This window comes from Lepidochelys kempii, chromosome 5 (assembly GCF_965140285.1).
Source record: "Lepidochelys kempii isolate rLepKem1 chromosome 5, rLepKem1.hap1, whole genome shotgun sequence".
Classification (NCBI taxonomy): domain Eukaryota; kingdom Metazoa; phylum Chordata; order Testudines; family Cheloniidae; genus Lepidochelys; species Lepidochelys kempii.
This window is the reverse complement of record NC_136384.1, coordinates 130,988,669-131,015,976: the sequence shown is the minus strand read 5'-3', so window position 1 is coordinate 131,015,976 and position 27,308 is coordinate 130,988,669. Positions and strand designations below refer to the sequence as shown.

The following is a 27,308-nucleotide window of genomic DNA, read 5'->3' as shown; positions in this document are numbered from 1 at the left end:
GCCCCCCCACCAAACACCCCCTCGCGCCTGGCTCCAGGGTGAGCTGAACCACCCCTCCCTCATGACACATATACCCTCCTGGTCCTGGGGCAAGCATGGCCACTCATGCCTCCACCAAATACACATCCCCTCTTGGGCACCTGGTCTCAGGGCGAGCCCCACCACTCCTCCCCCACCAAGTACACCACCCTCGGGCGCCTGGCCCCAGGGCGAGTCCCACCCCCTCCCCGCCAACACTCCCCTTGGGCGCCTGATCCCTGGCGAGCCTTCGCTGCTCCTCCCCCACGAAACACACACACGCTCCTACCTCTATGGCCCTTGTAGGCCACTGCATCCCGATGACAGGTTTCAGAGGAACAGCCGTGTTAGTCTGTATTCGCAAAAAGAAAAGGAGGACTTGTGGCACCTTAGAGACTAACCAATTTATTTGAGCATGAGCTTTCGTGAGCTCATGCTCACATCCCGATGTGAGCCCGGATACTCCTCCTCCCGTTTTGGGTCCCCAGGTCCGGTTGTGAGCCTGGTTTCTATCACCACTATATTTACTTGGCCACCCTGCCACCTATTCTGTTCATTTCTCTCCCCAACGTACAATGTATTGTCCTGCCTTCTTGCCTGTTTATGAATGAAATTTGGATCTAAGCACAGTGTTCCACATAAGTGGTTGGTTTGAAAAAAGAAAACTTGGTCTATTTGGTTCTTTGTTTTCCATCTCCCAGTCCAGTCGATAAACATTAATTAGGGAACGCTGATGCCTAAAATGGTACAGCTCAGAACTCCAGTTTGGATGATTTTAGATGTCAACTATTCTGAGAAACTAGGTTCCCAGCCCTTGGAGCTCAAAGAGCCAGGGTCCTTGCTCACACTCAATTTTTGACATTGACAGGGCATGCCCCTTATAACCACTACTGGCTCTTGGCCTTATTAGCCTGTATATTTCTATTGAGTTCCATGGAACTGCCGTAACAGAAGTGCTGAACAGTATATCGGTAGTTTTCAGAGTAACAGCCGTGTTAGTCTGTATTCGTAAAAAGAAAAGGAGGACTTGTGGCACCTCAGAGACTAACAAATTTGTTTGAGCATAAGCTTTCGTGAGCTACAGCTCACTTCATCGGATGCATTCAGTGGTGTTTGCAGGTATGACCCATAGCTTGTCAAATCAAAGAGATGCTTGACATTTATATGTATATAGTCTTTGTATTGCTCAGTTCAATAAAGAAATGTTTTTAAAAATGTGAAAGTAATATTTTTACATAAATAGTGGAAATGACCAGTTAAGATCATTTAATGCTGAGATAGATACTTGTTTCAGGAAGACTGAGTTACCGTTCCCTTTCCATTAGGAATCTGTGAAGGCAGTTTTGCATGGGAGAAAAGTAGGTTACTTATAAGTAACCAGTATTCTCTGAAAATATTGCCTCCGCAGAGAAACACCCATCCTCTCTACTTCTTTGCTTCTCCATAGGATCTACATTGGGCAGGTCAATAGGAACTAGGGATTCAGTCTGTCATCATTCGGCAATGAACCAGGACACCCCAAGTTAGCTAACTGCTTTTAAATTGTTCCAACTATCTCACAACACAGTTTGTGGATTTATGAGGACAGTATGTTCATAGAAATTATTACTAGTAAGTAATATAGTTTGAGAATGTGAGAGTGGCTTTTAAAAGGAGGAATTTGTCAGATATTTTTCTCATTCTTAAAATTGCTTCATATCTTCTTGATAAGGTCTTGTTTGTCCACAGTGAATTCCTGTTTACCCACAGAACAGGTAATGTATAGGCAGTGACTGAGTGTTTCCCCACCCTGCCTACCCAATATGTTTCAACTCTGCACTGGGTGGGGGGAATATGTAGAGGGGTGAGCGGGTAGTTCAGTCTCAGTAACCAGTTGAATCCTTAGCCTGTCTGCTGAGGTAGCCAAAAAGGATGTCAATTATGATGACTTATGTGATGTGGACACCCTATTAGCTAGGAATTGGACTGAAACTGGTTTTGTCTGTCTGCTGCAAGCTGTCTGCAGAGTTTCACCCATACAGTGAGAGAGAGGTCTTTCAGTTCTAACAAAATGTTTTAGTTCTGTAGTATCTTCTCTCGGGGATTCAGTCTTTGAAACTCTTCTTGGAGAGGAAGGGGTGTTTGTACCCTGCAACATTTTCACCCTCTGAAGTATCTCTTCCCCCAGCAGGAGAGTAATACCTACTTTCTTCTTTCTCCTTTAGGAAAAGATGTTTCCCAGAGGCTACTGACCCCAGACTTCCCAAAGACCTAGTTCAGCAGGTAAGTGTATGGAATTGTCAGTCCTAAGGGTTTTTACGTGGACGCAAAGGACACCCTCCCAGTAAAACTGCACTTGCAGAGCTGAAGAACCTCAGCTTTTCAGGAAAATTTCCACTTTACTGGTAAAGCTACCAACGCTGTAAAGGTCTCTTTCACAAATACACTGAGTTCAGGGGTCAGGGGGAATCTGAGACTGGTAGAGGCTCTAAGAACAGTTGCTCATCCCTTGAGTGAGTGTTTCACATGGATCATGGTGACAGCATAGGTCTCGGTGACACCAAAAGTGCTGGTATAGATTTGATTGCACCAGCTAAGATGACTTATTTAATACTGTAATGTCAGAAGTATTGTAGCTGTATCTCTAAAGTAGTTACCCGGTAATGTTGATACTATTAATACTCACTGCTTGAACACTTAACACACTATCCGAATAAATAGTATTCGTTTTATTCTTCCCACAGAATTTATCTTGGCAATTAATAAATTACTCTTATTTTAAAAATTGCTCTTGTTGCTTGACTGTTTCAGATGTTGTCCTTCCTCCTTTTAGTTTGACTGTCTGCAGTTTTTATTAAGTATAATAAAAATTAACAAAATAGTCTTTAATATTGAAGTTTATTTATATTATTTTTACTTAAATGTGTAAACACATGTCTGGTATGCAAACATCTCATCATGTTTACATAGTCAAAATCAACAAATCCCTACTGCCTATGATATAGACAGCATCAGTTGATAACCCTCCATTCTCTAAAGATGCCATCTGCTAGAATTCTTGCTCATGGCTTTTAGTTCCTAGACTTGATACCAGCAGATCTTCCTCAGCTCTTAAAGAATGTTCGCCCAGAAGGAAGTGGCAAAGTGTGAGCCAGGGATATTAGGCATCTTACTGACATATCGTGAGCTACTGGAAGATAGACCAGGGTCTCTGTAGCCCCTTGGCATCCGATTCATGCAAGGTTTGATACTTTTAAAACTTCCCACTGAATGCATCCGATGAAGTGAGCTGTAGCTCACGAAAGCTTATGCCCCCTATGTCATGCAGTCTTAATGTAGTCTTGGCAATCTGATGAAAGTTCCTTTTAAACCATTTATTTCTGTGAATTTTAATCTCTGATGTGGAAATTCCTTTGGTAGTAGTGATACCAGCTTGTCAGGTAAGTTTCAGGGCCTAATGATTGATCTGTCTGACACCAGATTATACAAGCAATAAGTGTGCTAGAGTCTCCTCTGAGATTCCTCTGCAAGGTAGTGCTGGAGTTCCTGTCCTGCCAGTGTTTCTCCTATGCTCATGTACTTAACCCAGTGATGCCCTTCTCTATGCATTAATTGTTGAAAGGTCCCTGGGATTCTGCATGAAGTGGACTAAGGGAGCATAGAAATTGTCTGACTGCATCAGACCAATGGCCAGTGCTTCACAGGAAGAAACCTTGCAGTAGGAAGATTTGGGATAATCTGGCACCAAGTAAAATTTCCACTGTCCCCCAATATTTAAAGGGTAGTTTATGCCCCCAGAGTTTGAGGGCTTGTCTACATAGTAAAAGGAACCAAAATAACTACATCAGTTGTAGGTCACATCTTTAATTATATCAGTGTAAATCCATATGTGCATATTCTTATTTTGGAAAAAGTGCCCTATTGTCCATAAAAATTAACTTAAATTATATAAAAATAGAAAATAAAAGTATCCATGCACAGACTTGCACTGATAAGTAATTATAGTTGTGAGTTGAACCTTAATTTCGTTCCATTTCCGTTTAGATAAACGCTGTGGGATTATATTCCTTCCAAAACTTTTGTTTATTTTTTAATCCTATTATGAGGACAACAAGAGTTAATGTCCAGTTCTTTTTTGGATTAGTTATTTTTTCTGTTATCCTGGTACATTTTTCTTTGATATGTATTTTTTTAGTCATGATAAATCATTTTGCATTGTCTTATCCTGGGAGCTTCATCTCCTTTGCAACCAAAGAAACTGACTAGCACTTTTAGAGGACAGTATTTATACCAGCAGGAGTTGGCATGCAACAGCCATTAGGGGGGCCTGGGCTTGTGCCCTGCTACTGCTACCCTCACTTATGTAAATCGTTTAAGAGCCAAGGGTATTCCACCAGTCTTGCACTAAGAAGCAAAAGCCCAGGAGCAAGAATCCTGTCAGAATATTGTCTTCTGAGAAACACAATTTCAGGTAAATAATTTCCCCTTATTCACCCTCAACAAATCCTTAAAAGGACACTATCAATTCAAATCCATCTTTAAGTAAGGGATTTGAGCAAACTGATGAGCCCTGTACTATGCCCTGAAAGTCAACAGATGTATGTGACCTACTAATTTCTTGGTTACTCGTTTTTCATGCCATTATCTCAGTGTGTCATTTCTAGACCATCATGCAGAGCCATAATAAGGTCCTTCATTTTTCCTGTACCTATGTGACCCTTCTGTCTAAGATCTTTGTAATCTCTCTTGGAAGTAAAATAGCAGATAAGACATCCCTGGTGAAGTAAGAGACACTAAAATATATGGAAAATGTAGAAAATCATGAATATTTTGGTCTGTCTAGCCAGCAATAATTATTTCACATACTATGGCAAGCACTAGTTCATTTTTAGTGTCCTCCTAAGTGGTGTTATGTGGCATTGTTCTAGCTGTGCCATATGAAACAGAATCTTGATAGTATTTCTTTTGTTAGCTGGCAGTTCAGAAGCATGATGAGGTAATACATCTGCATTAACATGCTGCTTTGTGCCCTTAAATTTCAATGTCCTCTGTGTGCGCTTCCAAGAATAAAAGCTACTGTTGTAATTTAACATGCTGTTATTTGTGATATTCCTTTGTTGGGAAAGGAGCAATGGAGATCAAGTAGATAACTTGTGACCAATGTGAATTTTTAGCCTGACAGTAATTAAATCAGCCTTGAAAAATTCTACTTGCCTAAGGCAAATAATTCTTTGTTGACAAGAGAGTAAATTATCATTAGTTTTACTATCATCAATCTGAGTCACCATGATAAAGAGCAGGCAAGAATTTGTGCCTGAGCTGGTAACTTGTAATGACAATTTTGCCCAGATAAATTATGTTACTTTATACCCTTCTACCACCCCAGTCCCTACCAATCTGTCTATGTATAGTTCCATTCCATAATCATTGAGACTCATGGTGCAACTGCATCTGGTATCTGCTTGTCTGCTATTTAACTAAGTCCTGATAAAACCAGTTGTGACATAGTTGGGTCACAGTGCAAAAGATAAGGTAATTTCTTCTTTTCTTTTTCTCACTGGAGAGCCCTGCTATTTTGTATTAGAAATACCAGGAGATTAAAGAGGACTGGCTATTAAAAAATTGGTTATTGTCCTTTTTGCTTCTTTTTTGATGTTTAAAGAGGGACTGAAATTTTTTGCTATTTTAAAAAATAACTTTGCTGTTTTTTGTTTGGTTTTTGTTTTTTTGTCGTTTGTAAGTTGATTTTGCTGGAGGATTGTGAGCTTTCTCATTCCTTAATTGAAAGGCAGTGTGGGAATGAATCTTTGTTTTTTCTTGACATCCATCCAACTGAATAATCAGTTGGGAGACTCTCTCTTTAACAATCAGTTCTTAAAAGTCTGAGTAAAAGTTACCTCTCCTCTGAATTAATAGTTTCACTTACTTGGTTTTTTCTGAAGTAATTTTACCAGTCATCCATAGTCTTCCATGAAAACTAGCATAAACAAGAACTGAATTTCTAGTATAAAAGAGAAGGAACAAATTTTAAAAACACCTTTCTATCCTCCTTTATACATCATAAAGAAATGATGAGAACAAATTTTTAACACAGAGAAGGAAGAATGTCTTTTAAATGGATTATTTGGCATCTGAAAAACGCATGGTCTTGCAGTTAGTTTCGTTCAACTAAAATTGTTAAGCTGAAAAGGTTAGGTAAATATCATTTTAAAAAAATAATAATTTGCATAAATAATGGAGCATTGCAAGAATTTAATAAAGTGGTTGAATACAAACCTTATTTACCTATGTCAACTCATTGCTGATTCTCTAGGAGAGCCCTGAGACACTTCAGTAAAAATCAATAAGTAGAGAGGCTGAAATCTAAATTTAATTCAGTCTCCTACATACCCCTAATCCTTACCCACATCCATCTCCCATAACATACATACTTCACTTCCAAACAACATGTCAGTTTTAACTTGGACCATGGGGAGTTTAGAAATTGATGTTTCTCAGTTCCCTTCCTGTCAGTCAGTCTTTACAATGGGCAAACCCCTTCTGTATGGCAACTGGAGGCAACCAAGATCTTTGCTCTGAGCTTGGCTTTAGGGATGCCCCTCAGGAAGACCTCCCCAGAATTTTTTGCCTTCCAAGCAGCACATACAGCAGAATTCAAGTCTCCCTTTGCAGCAGAGCTTTCACAAGATTTTTGAAGTGTTCTTAACTAAACATCACTGTTTCTTCAGTGGCTTCAAGGCTTTTCGCCTCAAAACTGCTGAATTTAGAAAATCTTTTGGCTTTCAGGAGGGGGTCTGAAAGATTTAATCTCTCCTCCCCTCTGAGAAATGGCAGATGGACAGTAGGCCACAGAAACCCAGCTCTACAGTAAGACAGTTGAGCAGGCCTCAGGGAAGCTTTCTTCCCTGACACCTGGCCAGAATCAGAGGCATGGAACTAGGGGTTAAGATTTTCAAAGCCTCCCTGCTGCTGCTCCCCGTGAATCCCACAGCCTGTAAAGCAAGCAGAAAAGTTTCACTGGAGTCTCCTGAATCTCAGGAGAAGGAATGATTTCCTCTATCAACCAGGACGAAGAAATAACTGTTCCCGGTCAACATATAGGCAAGGTCCATGCTGAAGTTGGCTATTAAACAAGCCCATCCCACAAGCTGTTTTACTGCAAGGCCACAGCTGCCATGAAGGATGCCAGCTACTGCCACCTTTCTGATGCCAGTGAGTTGCTAGTGGCTGCAGCTCAACTCTCATTCAGTGCAATCGGTCCCCGCTCAGCCCAGAGCATGGAGTGAAATAATCCTTTCACACACACCCTCATTTTTCTCTCAAGGGTTTTGGCCCAGGGACTGGTGTTAAAGAGACAGCAGAAAGTCTCAAAGCTTCTCATGGGTGAATCTCCTCTCTAGATTCTCAAAAGAAAAGGAGAAATCTCTAAAGCTGGGCCTTTGAGCCAGATACCTCATGTTCTCAACTAAGTTTCCAAGAATTATGCACAAATAGGGGCTCTAATTTCTCAGGTGCTTATGTTTTCAGAAGATTAACAACCAAAACCTTGCAAAATTGAAGAGCTGTGATTAAGATACAGTGGGAATTCCCCATCAAGAGTCACTTGTATATAAGGACTAAAAGATCTTCATTACTCTGCCTAAGGTTAAGCTTGCTGTAGCTTCCTTAGTAAAGGGCATAGTCATACCAGCTGAGAGTCTGTTCCTGCCAAACCCATAGACAAAAGAATAAGTTAATTGCTCAGACTAAACTTGTATACAGCCGCCTCAGCCCTGTGAATATTGGCTGCAGTCTTATTGGGTGCAGCTCTGTGCTCAACTGAAAGGCCATTGAAGCATACACACATACACAAAAAAGGCAAAGTAAATCCTACATAAAACTACCTTAAACTTGATTTCCTTAGCAACGTTTTCAGAGCTGTTGTTCCACCTGACTCTGATTTCCTATATGTTCAAAACTTCCAAAGACATGGTCCAAGGGACCTATAACACCACTTGAAGAAATTGGAATGGCAGGCTAACATCTGATATCCTTCCAAATATCTTGCTGATAAGCTCTTTGGGGAACAAAGAGAGACAAAGCTGTCAGTGAAGCTTTACACAAGGGGAATAAGTCTCTCCCTTCTTCCAATGAAGCTTCTCTATTCAAACCACCTTATTTCAGCAAGTGTTCCCTTTGTAGTCACTTCTCTTCCAGCATAGATATTATACATTAGGAGGAGGCCATTGCTGCCTTTCCTCAGAGTTGGAAGATCAAGGCAGGGATTCTCTGGGAAACCATACAACCCACAAAGCTTCCCTTGATTTTTGGGTTTCCCAAGTCTGGGCATATCCCAGCCCTTCTACCAGAGTGGAGGGGGCCTCATCCAGAAGTGAGTCATCTCAAAAAATGGGTGCTTGAGAAAATCAGGGTGGACTCATTATCACAGGGATAAGTTTATCCTTTCCCCCAAAGTAAATTAAAATAAACCAATGCTATCAACAAGACCTTCCATCGCATCAGAAAATGAAATTTGAATTAGCCCATCTCTTACGCATTGGAACACTAAAACCAGTTCCATGGAGAGAGAGAGATTTTGAAAAGGTCACAAGAATCTCTGTGGTACAAAGAAAACAATAGCATACACCCTATTTCAGATCTTGTGTCTCTTGTTAACTCCATAAGGAAATCAATATTACAGGGAGAAATACTGAAATCCATCATTCCAGTATTGTCTTCCCAAGCTTAGAATATGAAAATAAAATTCCTGGAGGTCTATCGAAGATGTGTTTGGGGAGAATTACCCAGATATACTTCAGCTTGTGCTCTAAGAAGCAGCATTTTATATAGTGCTCCCTTTTTGGACTCATAACTTTTTCATGAGTGTTCACAACTGACTCCTTTCAAGTATCATCCCTCCTTTCAAGTGAAAGGGATACATGTCTGCCCTGTCAGGTTTACTTCATCATGTTACACAGGGCCCAGAAGCCATTTCTAAAAGCCTTCAGAAACATAGCTTGAGCAGACAGGTGAGCAGACCAATTACAACCCACACAAAACTCCAGCATCTCAAGGTATCATCAAAGAGAATCTTTATTTCAGAAGAGAGATGGAAAAAGGTAGTGTCAGACATTCCAAACATTAGCACACTTTTCCTAAGATAAAGTCTCTGACCTTGCTTCTTGGGTAGTTGGTCTCATTTGAGGAATTTAAGGAGCATCTAGCAAAAGATTCAAAAACTAACCGTAACAAATTTAAGTACATCAGAAGCAGGAAGCCTGCCAAACAATTAATGGAGCAACTGGACTAAAGGAGCACTCAAGGAAGACAAAGGCATTGCGGATAATCTAAATTCGTTCTTTGCACTGGTCTTCATTGCAGAGGATGTGACGGACATTCCCACACTTGAGCCATTTTTAGATAACAAATCTGAGGAACTGTCCCAGCCTAGGATGTCAGTAGTAGAGGTTCTGGAACAAACTGATAAACTAAACGGTAGTAAGTCACCAGGACCAGATGGTATTCCCCCAACAGTTCTAAAGGAACTCAAACATGAAATTGCAGAACTACTAAGTGTGGTGTGTAACCTATCACTTAAATCAACATCTGTACCAGATGACTGGAGGATGGCTAATGTGATTCCAGTTTTTAAGAGGCTCCAGAGGTGATTCTTGCAGTTAGTCTGGTAAGACTAACCTATAGGAAAGAACAGAATTATCAGACACACAGATTATCATGATTTCTTGGGGAGGAGTCAACACAGCTTTTATAAAGGGAAATTGTGCCTCCCTAATCTATTGGAATTCTTTGAGGGGGTCAACAAACATGTGGACATGGGTGATCTGGTAAAAAGACAGGAAACAAAGGGTAGGAATAAACAGTCAATTTTCAGAAGGGAGAGGTAAATAGCAGGGTCCCCCAGGGATCTATACTGGGACCAGTGCTATTCAACATATTCATAAATGATCTGGAAAAGGGGGTAAACAGTGAGGTGGAAAAGTTTGCAGAGGATAAAAATTATTCAAGATGGTTAAGTCCAAAGCAGATTGCCAAGAGTTACAAAGAGAGCTCACAAAACTGGGTGACCGGGCAGCAAAATGGCTGATGAAATTCAAAGTTGATAAATGCAAAGTAATGCACATTGGAAAACATAATTCCAACTATACTATGCTTCAAATGATTCATTCCCTTTGAAGCATCTAGCATTGGCCAGTGTCGGAAGACAGGATATTGGGTTAAATGGATCACTGATCTGGCCCAGTATGGCCATTCTTATGGTACCCAGTATAATTCTTGCTTCACTTCCAGCCAGCAATTGCAACAAATCCGTTTAGAAAGATCTTGGTCAAGATCCAGTACTGGTATCTCTTGGTGAAATTGTTCTTAATATTATTTAACAGCTACATGATATCACGTCCAGAGAAGCTGATCATCAGTACAGGTACATATTCTATGTAGGGGGAACACATTTGAACTCCTTTATGACTTGGGGAGAGGAAGGGAAATGTGACCCAAGAGGGAGACATTGAGTATAAACTGTTTCATGCTATGGACTGTCAAGCTCGCCCCTCCATTTCCAGAAAATGATTTTTCAGAAACATGGTGTGTGTATAACTGCTAAGAAGACAGAACTTGGGCTTCGTGAGCAGCCCAGCAGAGAGGGGAGCCCAGTCCCTCAGTCCCAAGGCATTGGTGCTTGAAAGACTTGGTTAGCACTGCAGCCTCAGGGTTTGTCTACACAGGAAGTTATACAGATAAAATTACACCAGTATAGTCACATCACTATACTTTATTCTGGTAAAACTTCCCATGTGGACATTCTTATTTTGGTGCAAGAGTGCTCTTTTCTGATTTAGCTTATGTTGCTTTGAAAGAGTTAAGTTAAACTGAAAAAAGGCACTCATACTGGAATAAGTGTCTCCACACAGGGCATTATGCTGGTATAACTATAGAGTTTCAAATTCACACCCTACCTTATACGCGTATAACTTCCCACATATTCCCTTGACCAGTACTGTTTCTCTTGGTCATTCCTATCCTAAAATCATTATTAAATGGTGGTTGGGGCTGCAAGATAATTAAGCCTAAGGCACCATAGTCTGATGAAAGTATTATTTAAGTGGGGTAGGACATAGGACCTGGACCTGTCCATAAAGAAAGACCTGAGGTTTTTTTTTATATATTCATATATATGAAGTCTATTGTGTGAATTCTAACTTTACTTTAGTTGTGATTTTTCTGAGAGTCCTGGTTTGGTACCATTGGAAAAGATGTTCTGTAAAAATTTAAACAGACTTTGGCACAGGTGTTTGGGAAAAACTATAATAAGTGCAAATTATAGACTCATAGAAATGTAGGGGTAGAAGGACTTCAAAGGGTCATCTTATCCGTTCCCCCTGCACTGAGGCAGGATCAAGTATGTCTAGACCATCCCTGACAGGTGTTTGTCTAGCCTGTTCTTAAAAACCTCCAATGACAGTGATTCCACAACCTCCTTTGGAAGCTTATTCCAGTGCTTACCTATACTTATTATTAGAAAGTTTTTCCTAATATTTCACCTAAATCTCTGTCAGTGCAGAGATTGCAACTCTTGTCCTATCTTCTTGCAACTTCTTGTCCTATCTTCAGTGAACATGGAGAACAATTGATCACCATTTTCTTTACAGCAGCCCTTAACATTTTTGAAGATTTTTATCAAATCCCCTTAGTCTTCTTTTTTTCAAGACTAAACACACCCAGTTTTTTTAACCTTTCCTCAGAGGTCTGATTTTCTAAATCTTTTATCGTGTTTGTTGCTTTCCTCCGGAGTGTCTCCAATTTGTCCACAACTTTCATGAGATGTGCTGTTCAGAACCGGTTACACTCCTCCAGCTGAGGCCTCACCAGTGCCGAGTAGAGCTGGCAAACTGTTACAACCATAGTTACAGAAGCTATGGTCTCTGTTCAGGTTGAGGCATATTTTAGGACTACTTAGGGCTTGTCTTCACTAAGGGGAGATTGGCGTTGCTGCAATTGATGCAGCAGAGGTTGATGTAGCGGGTCCAGTGAAGACCCACTAAATCAATGGCTGAGTGCTCTCCAGTCGACCCTGGTAGTTCAGCTCTCCCAAGAAGAGTAAAGGAAGTCGACCAGAGAGTGTCTCCCATCAACGCAGCACAGTGAAGACACCACGGTAAGTTGACGTAAGCTACGTCGACTCCAGCTACGTTATTCACTTAGCTGGAATAGCATAATTTAGGTTGATTTACCCCAATAGTGAAGACAAGCCCTTAGAAACTGTCATTTCACTTATTTCATGTATGCTTCGTTCCGTTTGGTTTTTCACTGTGGAAGGCCAGTATATAGGAACATTGAAAGGAATCGACCCTTCGTTCTTGGTAAGTTTTCCCCATTTTTCTAGTCCTTAAAAATATCATCTCTCATCCACTTACTGGGATAGCAGAATGCATTGGCTTGTCTTTCTTCACTGCTGCACAGAAACTGAAGTAGTTAGCTCCCACAAATGTAATGGAGGCTAGCGTGTAAATTCCCCACACTGACAAAAGAACAGACCTTCATGGTCCACATTGAGTTTTGGTGAAAAGATGTTTTTTGAGACTATCAGTAGTAGACTGGTGGAATTTGTGGCAGAATAATGGGTATGCTTTCCTCTAAGTGTGATGATACCATTACTGGTGCACACTAATCTCCATGACTTTGGTGTTCTTTCTTTCTATTTAGTGTGTATTTAGGGCTAATTAACAACTTCCTTGCTGGCATTTTTCAAACATTAAGGGCCAAATTCTGAAATGATTTATTGTATAAGGAGGTATAAGTTACATGGTGGTAAATGGATATGAGTCTCAGGGAGTCCTAAAATGGTGGTGTATGTACTGAGGGGGGTGGAGAGAGAGGTAGAAGAATATATAAATTATACAAGTTTAGATTAGTCTCAGATTTTGTCTCCAAGAGTCCACATTTACCATCAAGGAAAAATATTTTTAAAACTTTAATTGTGATGGAACACAGCTCCAGCATGATATTTTGTAAATATGTCACTCCTTTCCCAAAGCCAGCTTCATTTTCTCTGGGTAGTTTCATAATGTTCACAGCTGTGGGTCAGAGCCCTTCTTGATTGCCGCATGAGTGATTTAACAGCTGGTTGCAGCCAATTTTGTTTTGTTTACCTCTCCAGCTGTAGTTTAGTCAACCTTATCTCTAAAATACAAATCACTCTGACCTTTGCCATATGAAGTTAACAAAAAAAAACAAAAACAAATGGTATGTTAAGGGTTAGAACAAGAAGTAATCTGAAAATGACCTCTTCCTTCAAGGCTTAGCCCAGAGGCTTCCAAACTGCTCTGAGGAGCACTTGCTGTTTGAGGAAAGTGGCTGGGTGTGCTGTGCTAGATGTCCATGTTTCCAGCAGATGAAAATGGAACATGTAGGAAGGGCAGATACAATGAAGAACAAGAGTAGGAGGCATGATTATCTCCTCCCCCATCCCCCCATTAATACTACTTAACATTCTTTTGGGTAAGTAAATGCTATAGGGTGGATTTCTCAAAAACTCCCATTGACTTCACTGGTAGCAACATTAGGCTGACATATATAGCATATGAAAATCCCACCTGTAGTTGCCATAGGTAGGGGATGGTCCAAAAGACTACATCTGTTAAGTTGTGGTCTATACTATAAAAAAGTCTGAGAACCCGTGGCTCACCCTAGCACTCCAGATTATGGATGCATACTTGATGTAATTAGGCTATATTTGGAACACGTCAAATCAAGCAGTCTCTCCTATCAAGGATCCCCAGGTAATATATCTGGTAGATTAAAAAAAATCTTGTTTATTTTTAACACTTTAGGCAGCAGCCAATCATTTAAACCTTTTGCTGGTATTATAATGGCATTAGTTCAAACCCCTACAACAAGCTGTGTATATATGGTCAAATTCAACTTCTTTCTCCCATTTCACTTTTTTTGGTATATACTCCAAGCAATAAATTATATATAGTTTCAAGAGGGGTGTGTGTTTGTGTGTGTGTGTATATATATATGTGCATACATATATATATATATATTATATATATGTTCTTTTTATGTTTTAGACCTGGAATGGCCAGTCAACAAGCAGAAGTTCAGAGTTTGAAACTAGATAATGATTCGGTTATAGAAGGAATAAGTGACCAGGTCCTGGTGGCTGTAGCGCTCAGTTTCACTTTCATTGCTGCTCTGGTGTATATGCTTTTAAGGTGAGAAAATGTTGATAGGAATTCATCAATACATGCATTCCAACATTATTGTGAAGTTTTAACTTTTTCGGTTAAATTGAGTATTTGCATTATGGTGCAAAGTAATTATGGTTCCATGATGTTGAAATAAATTGTTGATATCTCAGTCTAGATATCTTATTTAATTGCAGATTGCTTGACACAGTTTGATGTTCATTCCATAACCATAGTGAAATGACAAGTTTTCCAGGGATGATGCCAAACTCTTTTCCTGATCTTCAGCTGGTCAAACTGAATAGGGTCCAACATTCCCTGAGAATGGAAATTGCTAAATTCATGGCCTGCATAGCTAATAACACAATCACTTGCTACTTATAGAGATGTTAATAGTGACGCCGTAGTTAAGGTTAAGTTAAGGTTGTAGTTATACTTCTGTTATAAATCCTAGTTTTAGTTCCCTTAAACTTTTGAATGGACTGACTGATTTGTTTGCAAATATGTTTCAAATACTATAGGATAGGAGGAGATTTTTTTTGAAAAAAGGTATCTATAAATTTAGCATTAAAGAATTTTATGTGCCAGGTAATCAAAATGTGTCTGGATTTTCAAAATTGCTCTATTCAAAGTAATGAAGTTATTATTGATTCTTCAGCAAATTAATTGTCTACACTTCAGATTGCATGCCATTATGCAGGTTTCTAGACATTTGAACATAGGAGATGTTTCACAGCCAGGGAAATGTAGGAGAAAAATTTTAAATAAACTTCATCATGCACTGGATTTCCATCACTGAATTCTGCATGAAAAGATGTGCATGCTGGCAAGGGAAGCTGTCTGAGGGGCAGAGCTGGAGGTAGGGACAGCTATGGAGCATGTTAGTGGAACCTGGAGGAACTAAGGGAGTAGACTAGATGGTGGGGCTTAGAAGCATTTCTGCAGTTCAGAAGTAGCACATGGGGTAGAACAAGCACTGTACAGTTTCCTGTATCAAAGGAATCCTAGAAGAGGGGTGCATTTTAACTGTGCGTCCCTCCTGCAAAGGTTAGTTTTTGCTCCTCAGACCCCTGAAAGACTCCCTCTTGTCTTCATCCTATGTCTCCTCAGTCTCCTTTTTCCCAGTCCCTCTGGCCTCTTCTGTGACTTGGCCCATTTAAGTTTTTAGTTTTATAAATTAAATGTATAAACATATAAATAGGGCTTCTGTTTTGGAGAATTTTTAATTTCATTTTTCAGGGTTTACTTTTTAGTAATTTTGAGTTTTATGTAGATGTCCAAAATTGGGGGGATTTCTGGGATTTGTCTTTATGTATACTGTAATGAATAATGTATATTACAGTATATACATTACTCATTGCAGTAGTATATACTGTAATTAGTAATCTTTTTGTAATATTCCTTAGTGCGCTTTCACATAGTACTGTTTCAAACAGCACTTCATTAAAGCACACTAGGGAACATTTAGTGTGCACTAGCAGCGTCTACATGGACAAATTCACATGTGGCTTGTAAGTGCGATTTAAAAGTCTCACCCCCATAGTTCTCATTACTGCTTCATTGGGGATAAGCCCTTAGAGACAAGTAACTGTTTCCTGTATTTACTGGATAAAAACCATTTTTATTTATTTATTTGTGTGTGTTTACTGGGTGTTTTTTCAGTGTTTATTGGTTAAAACCTAAAATCAGAAGTCCTACATATAAACAAATATTTAAATGTTTAACATCTAAAAGGTTTATCTTTAATAAATTAAACATTTTGATAAGTTTAATTTGGAAATGTTTTTAACTTTAAAAAGGAAGGTAATAGAAGTATGAAGGAGGAAAGAAGAAGGGAAGCATAAGGAGGCATGCATAGAATAAGGGATTTTGATGAGCAATATTGGAGCAGGCAGAGTTTGCTTGGAGTTGGCGTTTCAGGGATACATGGCTACGATGGGAGTTGCTGATGGCCTGGGTAAGGGAGCTAGTCAGTTTGATACCTTGTACAATGCAATGGGCTGCATACAGAACACGCACACTGGATCCGCCTTCGTGTCCTAATGGTTATTTGCTGGAGAAGCAAACTGGATTGAAACACAGAGCAGTTCAGTGCTTCTGTGCTTAAGGTTGTCTTTAAGCCAGCATACCTCTTTAAAGAGTTAATCATAGAACTGGAAGGGACCTCAAGAGGTCACTAGATGAGTCCCTTGGACTCGTGGCAAGACTAAGTATTATCTATATCATCCCTGACAGGTGTTTGTCTAACCTGCTTTTAAAAATCCCCAATGATGGAGATTCCACAACCTCCTTAGGCAATTTATTCCCGTGCTTAACCAACCTGACAGTCGGGAAGTTTTTCATAATGTCCAACCTAAACCTCCCTTGCTGCAGCCATTGCTTCTTGTCCTATCCTCAGAGGTTAAATCAGAAAAACAATTTTTCTCCCTCCTTGTAACAACCTTTCATGTATTTGAAAACTGTTGCATTTCCTTAGTTTATGAGAAGGTCATGCAAGACGGTATCAAAAGCTTTTACTAAAGTCAAGATATACCCAGTCTACCGCTTCTCCCCTATCCACAAGGCTTGTTACCCTGTCAAAGAAAGCTATCAGGTTGATTTGACACGATTTGTTTTTCACAAATCCATGCTGACTGTTACTTATTTTATTATTTTCTAGATGTTTGCAAATTAATGGCTTCATTATTTGTTCCATTATCTTTCTGGGTACAGAAGTTAAGCAGACTGGTCTGTAATTCCCCGGGTTGTCCTTATTTCCCTTTTTATAGATAGGCACTGTATTTGTGCTTTTCCAGTTTTCTGGAATCTCTCCCGTCTTCCATGATTTTCCAAAGATAATCGTTAATGGCTCAGCTATCTCCTCAGTCAGTTCCTTGAGTATTCTAGGATGCATTTCATTAAGCACCATCCTTCGCTGATTCAGCTCCTGAGTTTGAAGGATAGTAGGCACCCTGACTCCCTTACCCAGACTCCACAATTGTCCCCACCTAAATCAGTAAACCTCTTGGGTACCTCTCTCCTTATCCACCAAACACTGGAGGGGAGGAGGAGCATGAGACTCATATTCTTCCATGTGTGTCTCAACACCATACCCCTCCATGTTGCCATACCCTGCATCTGTTCCCCTTTCCCCAGTCTCTTTCCCATCCATTCCTCTGTCTCATGCACTTATTCAGTTTTAGACATTTTATTTTAAAATATTTTAAACTGGGTACGAGCAGGTGGCAAGTATAGCGTGGGAAAGAGGAAACTGGGAATCTTGGGGTGGGGTTCATAACTGTTAAAGAGGGGTGCCAGGGAAGGGAAGGACAGGAGACAGTAGGAAGCAGTACAGGGTGGGGAGCAACAGTGTGTTTGAGTGGGGCCTTGAGGGCAGAAGTGGAATGTGAAGGAGAGGGTCTATTGAACTTAAGGGATGTGGTGATTTTCCCCTTTTTTATTAAAGAAAAACAAATGACAGTTCGGAATCAATGCGTGAATTCGAAGTCTGAGCTGTTGAAGAAGAAGCTATTAACAGTAAAAGAGAAAAAAAATATTAAAATCTTCCAAGAGTTCCAGCTATTTAATTCAATCATTATAATGACACTTTTGTTAAGTCAGTTTGCCTTTATAAGTAGCTAAATCTTGACAAATTAGTCAGCTTGCTGCCATCCTCTCTAAAAGCTGAGAGTTAGTTGTCACAATAGACAGAGCTGAGATGGTGAAATTTTAGTTCATCTAACAAGTTAAAAGGAACCACACAATCTAGAATATTATATCAGAAACTACCTAATTGTCCCTCCTGGCTTATCTAACCTGCTTTTCAGTATCTTTGTTATCTAGTCATTGCATATCAGTAGTCTAGTCTATCGTACACTTTTCACTCTTATAGGTACATCAGTGTTTCCAAAAGAGGTGAAACCTACAAGGAGACCAACTTTTTAACAGGGGAGATTAAAGTGTTACCATATAGGTAAATTAGATTCCATATGAGCAGTGTCTCATTTTCACTGGAGGAAAGTGCACATTGAATGAAGCAGGAACTCTTGCCTCATTTAGATCCACACTTTATTTTGTGAGTCATGACATTTGGAAGTGGCTATTGAATCATTCCAGATTATGGGATTTTTTTTAAACAAATAAAATAAGGTTAAAGCTGTTGTGTGGTTAAGCACTCAAAATTCAAGAATTTCAAAGTGAAGATTGCACATCTAATCTTCACTCTGCTTCCTTGTATGCATACATTAGAGCAGGCTTTAATTACATAGTCACATATAATTTCTTGTCTATTCCAATGTAATAGACACAGTTTTTCCTGTCCTCTTATAAGGCATGCTACGAACAAAGCAGGGCTCCTCAGGAGCTCTTGATATATTTTCTGTGGACATTGCACAGTGAATGTCCTTATACACAGCATCTTATGTATAAGGGACAGTAGTCTATATATGTATATCTAATGTTGTAAAACAATACGTTATTGTATATTGCCAAGCATGCAAGTACTCTGCAAACAATTTTCATTTATTTCTGAAAGAATACATAAACTTTTAAATACTAAAAACTACACTAATAAGATGCTAAAATTGCAAAGTCAGGTATGCAAAACTGCCAAAGTTCATAGACCCATTGAGGAAATAGCCACTTTAAAGAAATATAAATAAAAATTAGAGTTCCAGAATAAGTATTTCCTGGAAAAAAATTGGGTATATAATTATGTTGTAAACAAGTCGTAGATTCCAAGCCCAGAAGGGACCATTGTGATCCTCTAGTCTGATCTCCTGTGTAACACAGGCCATAGAACTTTCTCAAAATAATTCCTACAGCATATATTTAGGAAAAACAGCCAATATTCATTTAAAAATGGTCAGTGATGGAGAATCCACCACAACCCTTAGTAAACTGATCCAATGGTTGTTTATCCTCGCTGTTAAAAATGTATGCCTTATTTACAGTCTGAATTTGTCTAGCTTCAACTTCCAGCCATTGGTTCTCTGCTAGATTGAAGAGCCCATTATTAAATATTTGTTCCCCGTGTAAATATTTATAGATTGTAATCATGTCACCCTCAACCTTTTCTTAACTAGGCCAAGGTCTTTGCGTCTGTCATGATACGGCAGGTTCTCTAATCCTTCCATCATTCTCTTGGTCTTCTGTGAATCTTCTCCAATTTATCAACATCCTTCTTGAATTGTTGGCATTAGAACTTTTCACAGTATTGCAGCAGTCACACCAGTAACAAATATAGAGGTAAAGTAATCTCTACTCCCACTCAAGGTTGCCCTGTTTATATGTTCCACAACATGTTAGGTCTTTTGTCAAGAGTCACACTGGGAACTCCTACTCAGCTGATTATCCACAACCCCCAAATCTTTTTCAAAGTCACTGCTTCCCAAGATAGAGCCCCTGTCCTGTAAGTATGGCCTACATTCTTTGTTCATAGATGTATACATTTACATTTAGCTATAATAAAATGCATGTTGTTTGCTTCAGCCCAGTTTACCAGGTGATCCAAATTGCTTTGAATCAGTGACCTGTCCTCTTCATTATTTATCATTCCCCCAATTTTTGTGTTATGTGCAAACTTTATCAGTGATGATTTTATGTTTCCTTTCAGGTCATTGATAAAAAATGTTAAATAGCGTAAGGCTAAGAACCAATTTCTGTGGGACATCACTGTAAACAAACCTGCTCGATAACTATTCCCCATTTACTTAACAAAATGTTAAGTCATCCATCAACACCTTTTCAGAAAATATTACATGTTTAATTCCACAAAGTTAACTTTGCTACTGGTGCATCCTAAATTTTTGCATTTCCTGACTCCGCTTTTAACTATATAACCTTAATTACTGGCAAAAAAGAAATTGCATTTGGTTAAGTCACTATGTAAATGGTCTTAAGGTCTTTTTTGAGTATTTTGCTCTGTCTGAGTGGGACATTTACAGTCTCCCACATACGAGCTGTCCCAGCAGAAGTCATAGTACTTCTGGGGGCATTCTGCGCCAAAAAATTAAAAATCTGCGCACAATGTTTTAAAATTCTGAATTTTTTTTGTCAAAATAACAGTACATAATCATGCCAGATTCAATTATTTTGATAATTTATTTCAGTTATCAGCAAGTGTGTCTGTAACAATATGGACACACATAAAAATTCCCCCAGGAGTAGAGTTAAAGAAACCCCTATGACACCCCAGTTCCTGTTTCTCTGTCTCCACCCCGCCCGAGCCCAGCTGCGGGACCCCCCCATTTCCAAGACACCTGCTCGCTTTCCACCAGAGCCCAGGGATCCAGAGGGAGAAACAGCCTGATGCTCAGTCCCAAGCTTGCATGGAGTTTCATGTGCCGCCCTCTCCTTCCCTCAAGGTATGCTGGGAACTGCAGCTGCCAGGAACCCTCTAGCTCCCTCTCCTTCCCCCCCACAGCAGTGTCTTCTATGTGCAAGCTGGGCTCTGCCAAGTCCAGTGACCCCTAGTGGCAGCTAGCAGCTAACCCCATTTCTGTGGGGGAAAGGTAATTCTGCACACACAATGTTAAATTCTGCAAGATTGTGCAGTGGCGCAGAATTCCCCAGGAATATCATAGGACCGTAGTCCTGTCCCTTCCAGCCCATTGTGCAGGGAGAACAGCAGTTCAGCCAGGCACCTCGGCAGTGTGATTGTGCACTAAGGTGTCAGAGATGGAGTAGCTCTTTCTTAGGGTATGTCTATTCGCGTCTAGTCTAGACACGATAAATTGACCCCCAAGCACTCTCCTGTTGACTCCTGTACTCCATGAGAGGCTCAGGCAGAGTTGATGGGGGAGCAGCAGCAGTCGACTCACTGCAGTGAAGACACCACGGTGAGTAGATCTAAGTACATCGACTTCAGCTATGTAACTTAGATCGATTTCCCGCCCCCGCATAATGTAGACCAGGGCTTAGGCTCAGCTAAAAATCTTAGCAGATTCCCATGTAGCATGCTCACTAGCAATATTTCAATTGCTTAGATTTTATTTTGCTTTAATTTTTAATCTTTTTCCAAAACCAAGCAAAGGCACTACTAAAATGGGAAAAGTGTGTTGTTTTTCAACATGGCCAAACTTTAAAAACAAGAAAAACCCCACACAACTGAGAGAATTGTGCGACACAAGAACAAATGGATATAAACTGGCCATCAGGAAGTTTAGACTTGAAATTAGACGAAGGTTTCTAACCATCAGAGGAGTGAAGTTCTGGAACAGCCTTCCAAGGGAAACAGTGGGGGCAAAAGACCTATCTGGCTTCAAGATTAAACTCGATAAGTTTATGGAGGAGAAGGTATGATGGGATAACATGATTTTGGCAATTAATTGATCTTTAACTATTCATGGTAAATAGGCCCAGTGGCCTGTGATGGGATGTTAGATGGGGTGGGATCTGAGTTACTACAGAAAATTCTTTCCTGGGTATCTGGCTGGTGAATCTTGGTCACATGCTCAGGGTTCAGCTGATCGCCATATTTGTGGTCGGGAAGGAATTTTCCTCCAGGGCAGATTGGAAGAGGCCCTGGGGTTTTTTCTCCTTCCTCTGCAGCATGGGGCACTGGTCACTTGCTGGAGGATTCTCTACGCCTTGAAGTCTTTAAATCATGATTTGAGGACTTCAATAGCTCAGACATAGGTGAGAGGTTTATTGCAGGAGTGGGTGGGTGAGATTCTGTGGCCTGCATTGTGCAGGAGGTCAGACTAGATGATCATAATGGTCCCTTCTGACCTTAATCTCTATGAATCTATTCATTTTGCTCAAACTTTCAAAAAAAAAAAATCACCTTTTAGTAAACACCAAACATGGTGGTTTCATCCCCAAAGCTCAATGTTTTAGAAAATACGGAGCAAATGAAAACAGACTTATAATAGAACTTCTTTGCAACTTCAACAATACTCAATATAATACTGAAAATTCTGTTATCTCTTGTATAAGATTTTTAGCTGAGCTTAATGACACCACATTGATAAAGAAAGATTTCCATGAGGCCTGCTCAAGTCTGGGAAAAAGTGATGAATGTTTATCTCCACCCATGTCTCATTAGTCCTCAGTGCAGCCCTTCCTTCTGATTCTCCTTTTAAGTAATCTGTATTTTTATCATGTCTAACCTCTACTCTTGTTGCCGCTGGGTCATCAATGGTTTCTTTTATGTTTTTAATGCTGGGAGTAAGTTATATGAGATCAGTGTTCAAAAACAAATGAAAAGCCTGCCATTTCTTCTCTTGAGTGTTTTCATAATCCTTCAGATAGCAAATAAAATAGATTTTAAAAAAACAAGATACTTCAACTCTACAATAATAAATGAGTATATATGCATGCAGCGAAGGGAAAAATCATTAAGGCATAATTACGTTTCCAGCAACAAAGGAGTTACCAATGGAAAGAAAAAATATTATAACTCTTATTTCTGAGTTAACTAATATGTATTTACAAGTAACTTGATTTTTTACACAATAATGATTTTGTTTTCATTTATTAAAACTGATAATTTTCAGCCAAAGTTGTTCTTGATGATTGGTCATAAGAAGGGTGTTTTCCTTTGACGAATGGTCACAGTGCCACATGGTTTACAATATCCGTGAAACCTTCTGCAATACATTGATCATGCAGATTTCAGAGTAGCAGCCGTGTTAGTCTGTATTTGTTTTTCTGTGTTCTGACAGTCATTGTTCTTTCACTTTTCCCCCCTCTCTCAGAAATGAGCATCAGAACATTCATCCAGACAACCAAGAACTAGTGAGGGCACTTCGGCAGCAGCTTCAAACAGAACAGGTACCGTTCTAGATGTTGGAAATGGCCATCCATGTAATAATATGTGGTATAGATCTGTTGTTCCTTTACTGCTAAAGTTTAAAAAAAATTCTGAAACACATCATTCTAGAAAAAGAAAATGTGTTCATGTCCATTGTATAAACTCCATTTGCTGCAGATAGACTTATCAAAACTAGCTTCAGTTATTGGTGAAGTGACAAATTTCTTGTATGGATATCATGATAACCCCTTAAAATTTTAGGTCATAGTTAAATGTGAAAGGGCCTGTGAGATCTATCCCCCCTGTTTCTCAAACTGGAATCCATAATCAATTTCAGAAGAGCCTTAAAGAAGCACAGGACACTTCCAAGTTTCCCCACACGGGGACGTAAGTTAGATTACAGTGCATGCTCCCTGCACAATAACATAGACCCTGGCAGTAAGGGGTCAGGAAGTCAAATCTGGAGTCCAGTTTGCAGCTATGGAGCAGGGACCAGAAGCATTTAGACTAACAAGCTAAGCTTCCTAGAAAATAGCACAGCAGCCAAGGCCCAGTGAACTGGGGTGATGAGCCACTCAGGCCAGCTAAAGGCATTGGCCCGTTCCCTGGCACATATGGGGAGATTCTAGGCTGGGATGCCTGTGACAAAACCATGGAAGGAATCCAAGGATTAGCCAAGCAATCATCAACATGCTGGAATTGTTAAAGTTCAAAGTTAACTATCCAGCATCTGAGCTTGTCATCAAGAGGTACATAGGCTGCTTCTACAATAGGGCCTGGGGCCAACATTTATTATTGTAGCTAAAGCCTCTCGCCTAGTATAGACAGGCTTTTGTGAGTAGTGTATTGGAAGCAAGTTTTTTGGGTGTCACTCGCACTTTAGTGCACCTGAACTAAAGGTTTCTGGTTATTAAATATAGGATCACACGGTTCTATTTTCATTGTCCTTAATTAGATTGAAGTGTATGCTATATAGAACAGATGGAAGAAATAATGTGCTTGTTGCACAATACCTGCTTACTGATTTAATTTTTCAATTTAAATATTATTCTGTTCCTGCTCTTATTTAGTTTTAAATTTGAGTCATCTGTCTCTGACTTCTAGCAAGTGGAGAATATATTCTGGGTTTTTTAAAACTCAAGTGATCTTCTAAATTGAAGTTAATTCCTGAATAATTTAAGAAATTATTTTTTTGTCCCAACAGGATGCATCTGCTGGTAATAGACATCGTTTCTATACTGACATGTCCTGTCCAGTCTGTTTACAGCAGGCTACATTTCCCATCGAAACAAACTGCGGACATCTTTTCTGTGGTAAGTAAAAATGATCAGCAGAGAAAATTAACAATTCTGACATTTAAACTATAATTATCACCATTCGATTAGAGAGTTAACATCCCATTGAGATGATCAGGGCAGGTCACACCTCTCTGAGGACAGAACTTCCCCTCCTTCCTCATTTCAAAGCCCCTGACCTGGAGGTGCTGCCCCTGCAGTTCCCATTGGCCAGAGTTCCCAGCCAGTGGGAGCTGCGGTGCCGGCACTCGGGGCAGGGGAGAGTGTGGAGCCCCCGTGGCTGCCCCTACACCTAGGAGCTGGAGGAACATGTTGCAGCTTCCCGGGAGCTGGGTAGGGAGCCTGCCAACCGGATTTTTAACGGGGTTGACCAAAGCTACCAGGGGCCCTTTTTAGCCGGGTGTTCCGGTCAAAAACTGGACATCTGGCAACCCTATGTGAAATTTTTCACAGCCCTGAGCAACGTATCTAGGTCAACCTAAGTTTTAAGTGTAGACCAGCCCTTAGTCCACAGCAACCTGGGGAGTTAATTTACCCCTCATTAGTGTCTCACATACTGTCCTTCTGGCCACTACTGCCATGCCCTAACAGTTCCCTAGTCTAGTGCACATTGATCTACCCCTGTTTCAAAGCAGGGTAGATCAGAAATGCTAGGGAATTGTTAGTGCGCGGCTGCGGAAGCCAGACAGATGCTTAGTGTGCAGCATGCTAGTACTGGGTAGATTTACATTTCAGCTTGCTGCGAACTTAGTGTCCATGTAGACAAGCACTAAGGCTTGGTTTTGAGTAGGAGAAGTATCATAGAATCATAGAATATCAGGGTTGGAAGGGACCCCAGAAGGTCATCTAGTCCAACCCCCTGCTCAAAGCAGGACCAATTCCCAGTTAAATCATCCCAGCCAGGGCTTTGTCAAGCCTGACCTTAAAAACCTCTAAGGAAGGAGATTCTACCACCTCCCTAGGTAACGCATTCCAGTGTTTCACCACCCTCTTAGTGAAAAAGTTTTTCCTAATATCCAATCTAAACCTCCCCCACTGCAACTTGAGACCATTACTCCTCGTTCTGTCATCTGCTACCATTGAGAACAGTCTAGAGCCATCCTCTTTGGAACCCCCTTTCAGGTAGTTGAAAGCAGCTATCAAATCCCCCCTCATTCTTCTCTTCTGCAGGCTAAACAATCCCAGCTCCCTCAGCCTCTCCTCATAACTCATGTGTTCCAGTCCCCTAATCATTTTTGTTGCCCTTCGCTGGACTCTCTCCAATTTATCCACATCCTTCTTGAAGTGTGGGGCCCAAAACTGGACACAGTACTCCAGATGAGGCCTCACCAATGTCGAATAGAGGGGAACGATCACGTCCCTCGATCTGCTCGCTATGCCCCTACTTATACAAGTAGTCGAGTTTAAGTACCCAGAACTTAAGTAGTCAAGTTTAAGTACAGTGTTCCAGCTGTGCTCTTATCAGAGCCATGTAGGGCTTGTCTACATCTAAAACTTAGGTCGATCTACCTATCTTGCTCATGGCTGTGAAAAATGTCATGGTCTTTGCAATGTAGTGAGGTCGGCCTGACCCCCATGATAGATGCAACCTGGCTGTCAACCTAGCTGCCGCCTCTCAAAGAGATGGATGTATTACAGTGACAGCCCCTGCCGTTGCTGTAGTGTCCATGCTACAGCAGCACAGCTGTAGTGCTTGTAGACATACCCATAGAGAGGGTCTCCTGCCATGAGGGTGACCAGATGTCCTGATTTTTGGGTCTTTTTCTTATATAGGCTCCTATTACCTCCCACCCCGTCCCGATTTTTCACATTTGCTGTGTGGTCACCCTACCTGCCATCCTCCTGTGTACCTTGAGGCCTTTTTGTATATATATGTATATAGCACAGACATATTGCACTTTTCCTCCTTAGCATGTTGCAGACTTGTCTGATTTGTCCGGGGTCTTGTTCTTCTGGAGAGGCAGAAGGAAAGAGGCAGTGGGGAAGGGTAACCCAAGTGAATATATTCATATGTAGTGCTCCAAAAGTTAATAAGAAAAGGAATTCTTGTGGCACCTTAGAGACTAACCAATTTATTTGAGCATGAGCTTTCGTGAGCTACAGCTCACTTCATCGGATGCATACTGTGGAAACTGCAGAAGACATTATATACACAGAGACCATGAAACAATACCTCCTCCCACCCCACTCTCCTACTGGTAATAGCTTATCTAAAGTGATCATCAAGTTGGGCCATTTCCAGCACAAATCCAGGTTTTCTCACCCTCCGCCCCCCCCCACACACACACACAAACTCACTCTCCTGCTGGTAATAGCCCATCCAAAGTGACCACACTCTTTTAAATGTGTATGATCATCAAGGTGGGCCATTTCCAGCACAAATCCAGGTTTTCTCACCCCCCCCCCCATCATCTGAGAAAATGGTTCCATCATCTGGACCCATGGAAAAGAAGCCCTTGAGGAATTCCACCATGATTTCAACAATTTCCATCCCACCATCAACCTCAGCCTGGTCCAGTCCACACAAGAGATCCACTTCCTGGACACTACAGTGCTAATAAACAATGGTCACATAAACACCACCCTAAACCGGAAACCTACTGACCGCTATTCCTACCTGCATGCCTCCAGCTTTCACCCTGACCACACCACACGATCCATCGTCTACAGCCAAGCTCTGCGATACAACCGCATTTGCTCCAACCCCTCAGACAGAGACAAACACCTACAAGATCTCTATCAAGCATTCTTACAACTACAATACCCACCTGCGGAAGTGAAGAAACGGATTGATAGAGCCAGAAGAGTTCCCAGAAGTCACCTACTACAGGACAGGCCTAACAAAGAAAATAACAGAACGCCACTAGCTGTCACCTTCAGCCCCCAACTAAAACCCCTCCAACGCATTATTAAGGATCTACAACCTATCCTGAAGGACGACCCAACACTCTCACAAATCTTGGGAGACAGGCCAGTCCTTGCCTACAGTCAGCCCCCCAACCTGAAGCTAATACTCACCAACAACCACATACCACACAACAGAACCACTAACCCAGGAACCTATCCTTGCAACAAAGCCCATTGCCAACTGTGCCC

At 40.7% G+C, this 27,308-nt stretch overlaps 1 protein-coding gene across 9 annotated transcripts in view; it reads left to right on the top strand.

Annotated features, from left to right (window-relative positions):
• RNF170 (ring finger protein 170) overlaps positions 1-27,308 on the top strand; it is a 44,954-nt gene that overhangs the window by 689 nt on the left and 16,957 nt on the right. The window contains exons 2-7 of one of the 9 annotated variants that reach the window (XM_073345904.1): positions 2,223-2,280; positions 10,377-10,417; positions 12,310-12,353; positions 14,067-14,210; positions 22,862-22,937; positions 24,122-24,230. In XM_073345904.1, the coding sequence (XP_073202005.1) occupies positions 14,074-14,210; positions 22,862-22,937; positions 24,122-24,230 (322 nt within the window). In that variant the 5' untranslated portion in view covers positions 2,223-2,280; positions 10,377-10,417; positions 12,310-12,353; positions 14,067-14,073. Of the gene's footprint in view, positions 1-1,043; positions 1,138-2,222; positions 2,281-2,891; positions 3,240-10,376; positions 10,418-12,309; positions 12,354-14,066; positions 14,211-19,246; positions 19,410-19,469; positions 19,573-22,861; positions 22,938-24,121; positions 24,231-27,308 lie in introns of those variants that run through there. The other 8 variants (XM_073345910.1, XM_073345902.1, XM_073345905.2 and 5 more) reach the window with 8 other exon arrangements.